Raw genomic sequence first — 8,677 nt, 5'->3', positions numbered from 1 at the left:
TATAATATTTTTAATTATTATGTTTACAGACAAATTGTGTTTTTTTTTTCAATACAGTATTCCTGTACCATGGCAAATAGCATACTTTGGCGTTGAGTGTAAATACCTTATAGTAAATGAATAAGGTTATCTTTCAGTACCATGATAATATATCAAAGTTCGATGGTATTACTATCACTGTACCACCATAGTGTTGTTGTAATGGTATACAAGAAACAGTTGCTTTTAAAACTAGCTTCCACTGTGAAATCGCTTATTCAATACGATAGATAGTGCACGGTAAAGCACACTTTAAATGTTCTCTGAGATGTCGACAGTACAATTTCAATTACTGATATCACAAGCTTGTATATGAGCCTATTTATATCTAGCAGGGGTGGTCGCTGTGATGACACACTATTATTAATTCCCCTGTCTGAAAGAGAGCTGGATCTGAGCAAGCGCTGAATACATCCTAATAACACAGCGAAATGTATCTCGCACCATGCGCCGAATGCATTTGCATTTACATGCAGTTAAGAAGCACCAATGTCAGCATCTTTTAAATGAAATTTCCGTTTCAAATGATTCAGCCAGGACAAACAAGAGAGTGAAAATGCGCTGTTATAATTAAATGAGAGCCCCATTTGTTGAACGCCGACCAAACCCGAAACCCTTCCTCCCAAATTTCTAATCTCTACAAGCTGCTCAGTCTAAAATGTATCCCCCAAATCCTCTATCAAAAGGGGCTAATTAAAAAAACTTTTATTCCACAGCCTTTGGTGAACAATGGCTCATTGTTTTTTTATTCTCTCCGCCAGGACGGTCAGAGAACACCTGGGTGAACAGGAAGTGTCCATTACTCTGACCGTAGATTCACTGGAGGAGGTAGATCTGGGTAATTATTCCTGTTATGCGGAAAACGGCAACGGGAGAAGACAAGCCAATGTACAGATTGGGAAACGAGGTAACACATTCAGCCATAACACACATGAACTCAACCGGCTGAGTCATACCAGCTGCTTCTCATTTAAAGGAACAGTTCACACAAACAATTAAAAATCTGTCATTTGTTTGTTTGTATGACTTTCTTTTATGAAAAAAAATAGATGTTTTGAAGAATTTTAAGGCTGTTCATTTTTTTAGACAGTGAAAGCGCAGACGGTGATCAGGTGCTGTCAAATAAAAAATCACCATAAAAAAAATGAAAGTGCAATCAAATGAGTTCATATAATAGAAATTTATAATACATACAGTTTTCTTTATATGATGAACAGATAGCAATATAATTCACTCACTGACAATCTTTTTTTCCAGTATACATTACCCTGCTCAATAGTTTGTGGTCAGTACAGTTTTTTAATGTTTTTGAAAGTCCTTTATGCTTAGCAAGGCATTTATTTGATTAAAAATACTGTAATATTGTGAAATATTATTACGATCTGAAATAACGGTTTTCTATTTAAATATAGTTTAAAATGTCATTTATTCCTGACAAAGCTGAATGTTCCGCAGCCATTACTCCAGTCTTCAGTGTCACATGATCCTTCGGAAGTCATTCTAATATTCCAATTTGCTGCTCAAGAAACATTATTATCAATGTTGCTTAATATTGCTTAATATTTTGACAGCCCCTAGTCACCTACTGTATACTTTTGCTGTATGAAAAAAGCAGCTCGGACATTCTTTAAAGCTGCTACTTTTTTGCCCCACAAAAGAAAGTAAGTCATACAGGTTTGGAACAACATGAGGGTGAGTAAATTATGACAGGATTTTCATTTTTGGGGTAAACTATCCCTTTAGTGTGCTGTGGGGTTTCTTTACATAAACAGCACAGCGTGTTCCTGTGTCTCCCTCCTCTTCTCTGTCTCTTTCTTTCTCTCCTTTCGGGAAATGCATCAGCATCTAAAATTCACTCTCTTTTAGAGAGAGCTGCTTTGAAGGCATCCTATCTTCTCTTTTAATGGCAGTTCAGAGGAGGAGACGGCTTCAGCAGTTCAGACACATTCTCTCCCTCTCAGCCCAACTCAAAACTCATTCAACTGTTCTCACACACACACAAATGAATAAACACACACTCTCTCTCTCTTTCAACTCGTCTTAGCCATGCACACATATTTCTGCAGATAATCTTAAAGCCACATACTCACAAACACACACACACAAACCAAATCTCTCATATGCACCCCCTCTCTCTCCTTCAGCTCATTGCTGAACTCACAAACACACATGCTTTCACAATCTTTCAGCTTCTCTGAAGCATCTGAGTGTATCTTGCGTGTTTTCCTCCATTAGCTGTAGCGCAGAGGAGCTTTGAACAATATGAACATCATTAGCGCTTAATCATTCTGAAGTCATTTTGCATTTCTCACCCCTTGTGTATGTCCTTAGCGCAGCATGAATTTCCATGCTGGTCCAGGCTGGTTTGGTGCTGATCTGGCTGGTAGATTTGCTGGTGAAGCTAATTGACAAAGGAAGTCTTGCCAGTTTAGCTAGATGCCAGCACACCTAGCATCCTATGATAGGGATCAGTGACCATGTAGCCAAAATTTCTTGAGTCTTAAATTAAAATCTAACACGAATTCAGTCTTCCAACTAAAATCGCCATGGTTACAAACTAATGAAGTAGTATTCTAGGCTTAGAATGTTTCTGTAATAGAATGCATCTGTCGGGTGCTGGAAGTAAAAATCCTATTTGTTTCCTCCAAGAGGGAATTGATTTTGAATAATAACTTATAAACCCTCAAGGACAGACCTACTGTGAGCTTCAAGGTTGTTGATTCATAGTGTAATTCAACTTATTTTTTAAATAATCATGTTAAACAGTGTAATTCCTAGTGAAAAAATACATTACCCATGATTCAGAAGAGAAATCTCCACCAATAAGAGAATCTCGACTAGCAAAAAGAGCTCCCATTCCCATGAAGCACTGTAAATAACAAAGAGTCAAAGGTAATACTTAAGTAATTGTATGCGTAATATGCATATTTAGCAATAAATGTAAAATATTTTGTTTTATATAGTATAAAATAGTTTTATATTTCTCTTTCGTTTTTCATTTGATTGTCATTCGCAATGCTGCATATAGGATTACAGTTCTTCCCTCACAAATGTAGTACAAATGTATGCTATGCTATGTTATTCCAGGAGTGTTATATTTGTAATATGTTCTTTCCCTTTCCATTTTGTCTCTCTCAGTGGAGCTGATGTACACCGTGGAGTTGGCTGGTGGACTGGGTGCGATTCTTCTGCTGTTGGCTTTGTTATTGTCTGTGTATAAGTGCTACAGGATCGAGCTGCTGCTCTGCTACAGGCATCACTTTGGTGGGGAGGATACAGACGGAGGTAAACGCCACACACACTCCCCCTACAGGAACTAATGAGCACGACACTGCAGCAATTACATATTTGATTCTAATTTCTACATTATATGGAATTATTAGAGTTACAACTCTTTTTTTCATCAGAAGTATTTCTAAAATATATTGTTAAACATTTCTTTCTTTTCCCCTCAGAAAATAAAGAGTATGATGCATACCTGTCCTACAGTAAGGTTGAGCTGGATCAGTGGGGTCAGGAATTACAGGAAGAGGAGCGCTTTGCTCTGGAGATTCTCCCTGACGTCCTGGAGAAACATTACGGATACAAACTCTTCATCCCTGACCGAGATCTCATTCCTACCAGCAGTACGTGCCGAATGTGTGTTTTGGGTGAATGTATGTCTTTGTTAGTGTGTTTGTAAATGTTGTCTTAAATGTTTAAAACATTTTCATTCGCACGTGACCTGTTCACAGAAATGTCATGAATAGTCAGAGAAATGAATTCCTGTGAAGTTTTAGGAGTGTATTCAGAAGCCCACAACAATCACAAAAGAAAGTTGTGCAGAGATTTGACAAACAGCACTAAAATTGTACAGAACTAATAAAACACCTTGATCATTCATAATGAAGTGTGACATTTTCAGCTCATAAACATGATAGCAGCACTGGATTTATCTTGCTTCCTAATACTGCAAAGTAATTTAATCATTTGTAATTAAATCTAATTAAACTCCCTCATCAGCATTAATATGACCAGAAAGCCTTATGTTGACTAGAAAATAGCTTGGTTAAATAAGAAAATAAGTATTTAGTCTTGAGACTTTCTGTAGAACAAAACAATAATTTTAAAAGATTATTAATATTCCAAAATGTGGGCAATAATAATAGTACCATTTTTTTCCATTGCAAGCCATCAGAGCCAGTTTATGTGACAGTGTGTTTGTTTGCATCATATGTCAGGTGTTTTTGCCCTGTATGTGTGCTGTGTCTGAAAGCCGAATGTTTATGTCCAGGTATGAGCAGTCAACATTACCAGGATGACACACATCTTCTTAGAGGTACAGCTTTGTTTGAATGCAAAAACATGCGTGCACATGTGTACGGTGCGCACAACACGCATACATTGTGCATGCAGATAGTTCTTCATGAATGACTGTGGTTGTTCTGTCCTAAATGTGCGTTTGTCTTCAGCTGTGCATTATTTTCAGTTCTCGTGCGACCTGTTATTTTGGTATTACAGTTTCTTTCTTTGTCTGTGCTGTTTATCTCCTGTAGCGTACATAGAGGACGTGTCCCGCTGCGTAGACATGAGTAAACGCCTGATCATCGTGCTGACCCCGAGCTACGTGTTGCGTCGCGGGTGGAGTATATTTGAGCTGGAGTCCCGTTTGCGCAACTCTCTGGTTTCAGGGGACATTAAAGTGATCTTAATCGAGTGTGCCGATCTGCGAGGACTCATTAACTTCCAGGAGGTGGAGGAGTTAAAACAATCCATTAAATGCCTGAGCGTGGTGCACTGGAACGGCCCGCAGAGCAACAAGCCTGGCTCACGCTTCTGGAAGCAGCTCCGCTACACCATGCCATACCGCCGCCCCCAGCAAACCCTCACCAATCACGCACTGGACGCCAGCGAACCCAGCCCCTTCGCCGACCTGCAGACAGTCTCGGCCATCTCCATGGCTACGGCCACGTCCGCCGCCTTGGCGCCGGCTCACCCCGAGCTGCGCCCGTCCCTGCGGAGCTCGTACCGCTCGCACTCGCTGGCACGGCAGAAACACTCGCACTACCGCAGCTACGACTACGAGCTGCCCTTCACGGCCGGAGGAACGCTGCCGCCCCAGCACACCTACTGCAACCTGCCCCTCACCCTCATGAACGGCCAGCGGCCCGTCAACAACAAGACCCTGCGCCAGCACAGCCTGGATGAGCACCACGCCAACAACGCCATGCTCCCGCTGCTTCCCAGAGAGACGAGCATCTCCAGCGTCATCTGGTAAACACAGAGAATCCGAAACACGCACGGTTTGGGCCACCTGGCACACGGGGGACTAAATAAGCTGGCATACAGCACAGGACACGATGAGGTTAGTGGCTTCCTGTGAGCGGAATGATTGTTCTGTCCACGCTAATGGGTCTGAGGATGTGCGTCTTCTTTTGGGCATTGATCCGGTGGCGAGGGACGTTGTAGTGCCGTATCTGTAGGCGTGAACTGAGCATATAAAGTCACACCACATGGAGGTATACAGGGTCTCGTGTAGATGTTAGCGTTATATTTGTAGCACCGCTGTCTTCCTGTCTCCATGTTGGGTTTGATCACGCCATCTATTTTTACTCGTTAATGCTTGATGCTTTTCGTTTTGTCCCTTCCTTATTTTTTAGGTTTGACATGGACTTTTGATTGAGATTTTTTGATTTTTCTACCTTCTTTTGAAATGGACAGAAATATTCCTCGTTTGATTTTAGCTACTGTCGTTTTTGCTCGGAAGCTACTGCGTTTTGTTCCGTCCCTCTTTCTGTTGTCCGATGTAAGGTATGTATTTATGGTTTTAATTGCAAAATTTTCAAGAAGGAAATATATTACAAATTATGCAAAATATACGAAAGCCTAAAGGGGTCGACAGAGGTGATCAGTGAGCAGTGCTGTCTTCTTTTACAAGAGGAACAACACCATTTCTCAAATATTAAGGGGATTTTAAATGATGAGAAATCTATTTTTATATCTGAAGAGTGCTGATTCTCTCTAATACCACAGGGTCAATGGGACAATGGGACTGGAGACTCTCTTATTTGTGAATTTGGGTATTTTATACAGTTTGCTACGTTGTTCTTATCTGTGGAGAAAAGGAAATGTTCTATGTTAACTTCTGAAACAATAATCAACTGCATTTTTGTTTGTATTTTTTATGTTCATAGTCTAGGACTTTTGATCCACAGGCAGACCTTTTCACCTTCTTTCAAATTTCTAATGTGTTTAACTCTCAGTCTGACGTCTTAACACACTGGTTACATGCTTGTCTTTTTCTCCTCTAGCTGCTGTGTGACTCAGATACATGCTGGCATGTTTCACAGAGGAATACAGGCCTGTATACTCGCATTCTAGTATAGAGTGTCAAATAACTCCGCTTGATAACATACCATATGATTTAATAAATGCCCAAAGTCAACATGTATTTGTTGTATCTTGTCTAGAGGTTTTCCTGATCTAGGGGTTTTCACTTATGGCAGCATGTACTGACTCTAAGGGGGAAAAACACAAAGCTAGAATCAGAACCAAGAGGTTTGACAGTAAAAAGAGGTCGAACTGTATAAAAAAAAGAAAAAAAATCAGAAACGATTCCTGTAATTTCTTTTCTCCTATTTTTCTTTGTTCTTTTTTTTTTTTCTTCAAAATTCAGTTGCAAAAAAATTGTTTATAAAAATAATTAGAATTATGTATGAATGTTTACCTCTTGAGTATGCATAGAGACTAGTTGTGTATCCTGATTTGAATATTTACTGTATTATGAACAACAGCTATCACAGAGAGATGTGTGATCTCTCTAGAGGCACAATCATTTTTCTTTTTATATTGTTTCTCACTGTATACAGTAAAGTCACAAACCACTATAAGCTGGTCGGTGAAATTTTGTGCACGTGTGTGTGTGTGTGTGTGTGTGTGTTTGTTGAGTGCACTGGTTTGTGTGGTTTACGGGGACACAAATTTGTATAATGACATGGGTATGACAGAGGTATTAAAATGTGAAGGTGGTTTATGAGGACACTGCCTATGTCCCCATAATTCAAAAGGTTTAAAAAAAACATGAATGGTGTTTTTTTGAAAATCTAAAATGCACAAAGTTTCCTGTAAGGGGTAGGTTTAGGTGTAGGGTTGGTGTAGGGCGATAGAATATACAGTTTGTACAGTATAAAATCCATTACACCTATATCCCCATAAACCACCAATACCAACATGAGTGTGTGTGAAGAGGTGTGTCAGGCCTGATGTGAATTCTCTCACAGTGGGTTGTCTGTATAAAACACTTATTTGAGAAACAAACACAAAGTTTTAGGTTCTAGGTGAGTTGCTAAAACTGAATATTTCAATTATGCTTTTGAACAAAATGCTACACACTGGATACTACAGTTGAATAAGCAAAAAATCATTTCATATCATATGCATATGAATGCACCTCTTTAAATAAAAGAGAAAAACAACATCTAATATATGCACTTATTTCTGTATTACTAAGGATTTTGACATCTAAAAAGATTCTATTTTATGCTTTATAATCCTTTGGATTTGTTGTACAATGGAAATGTGTCTTTGAAAATAGCATGTAGACAGACACCATTAATAAATATTTTACATAAAAAGACTTTACGTAATTATTGAACATAAATAGACATGTGGACATAATTAAAAACAATACTTAAAATAGTAAAATGACATCACAATAACTTGAGGATAATAACTGCCAATGCAACACTTTACAGTAAAGTTTAATTCATAGTTAATGTATTGGGTATCATGAACTTACAATGAACAATACTTCTACAGCAATTGTTATCTAGGTTAAAGGAATAGTTCGCCCAAAAATGAAAATTTACTAACAATTTTGACACCCTCAGGCCAGCCAAGATGTAGATGAGTTTGTTTCTTCATCAGAATAGATTTGGAGAAATTTAACATTGCATCACTTGCTCATCAATGGATCCTCTGCAGTGAATGGGTGCCGTCTGAATAAGAGTCCAAACATTATGGAATTTTTCTAAAAGCATTAGAAAAATTCAGATGACTACAGTTAATCAATGAACGTCTTGTGAAAAGCTGTATTTGTAAGAAACAAATACATCAAGGTGTTTTAACAACACAATGCAAAAAAACACAATTTCACTTGTAAACGGTGCTTGATCTGTACCTATTTCTCTCCTGATTCAGTCAAGACAAACTTTTCACTGGAGACACCAATATTACAGATAGAGGACTTGTATTTTAGCCGGAAGCAACGGTTTTAAGTAAAAACATCTTGATGGATTTTATCCTACAGACATGCAGCTTTTCACTTCTTTAGATATGAATTGATGGACTGCAAGTCATTTGGATTACTTCTGGGTCATTGTGATGTTTTATCAGCTGTTTAGACTCTCATTCTGACGGCACCCATTCACTGCAGAGGACCCATTCGTGAGCAAGTGACATAATGCTAAATGTCTCCAAATCTGTTCCAGTGAAGAAACAAACTCATCATATCTTAGATGGCCTTAGGGTGAGCAAATTTTTTGCAATTTTTTTTTGAGGGGGGGGGGTGGACTATTCCTTTAATGCTAATTTATAAAAATGCTATTATTCACTGTTAATTCATATTGCTTAATTATATATTAAATGATGTTAATTTATG

General features: G+C 38.6%; 1 protein-coding gene across 1 annotated transcript in view; it reads left to right on the top strand.

The window, feature by feature from the left end:
• Positions 1–6,618, top strand: part of il1rapl1a (interleukin 1 receptor accessory protein-like 1a) — an 81,800-nt gene extending 75,182 nt beyond the window's left edge. Inside the window, exons 8-12 of the mRNA XM_016509676.1 lie at positions 801–946; positions 3,178–3,324; positions 3,495–3,665; positions 4,575–5,829; positions 6,330–6,618. Coding sequence (XP_016365162.1) covers positions 801–946; positions 3,178–3,324; positions 3,495–3,665; positions 4,575–5,296 — 1,186 coding nt within the window. The 3' untranslated portion in view covers positions 5,297–5,829; positions 6,330–6,618. The remainder of the gene's footprint in view (positions 1–800; positions 947–3,177; positions 3,325–3,494; positions 3,666–4,574; positions 5,830–6,329) is intronic.
• The last annotated feature ends 2,059 nt before the right edge of the window (positions 6,619–8,677 follow it).

The sequence above is a fragment of the Sinocyclocheilus rhinocerous genome, unplaced genomic scaffold, assembly GCF_001515625.1.
Source record: "Sinocyclocheilus rhinocerous isolate Xijiao unplaced genomic scaffold, SAMN03320098_v1.1 scaffold2369, whole genome shotgun sequence".
NCBI lineage: Eukaryota > Metazoa > Chordata > Actinopteri > Cypriniformes > Cyprinidae > Sinocyclocheilus > Sinocyclocheilus rhinocerous.
The sequence above is the reverse complement of the archived record's forward strand: the minus strand, read 5'-3'. Positions and strand labels throughout refer to the sequence as shown.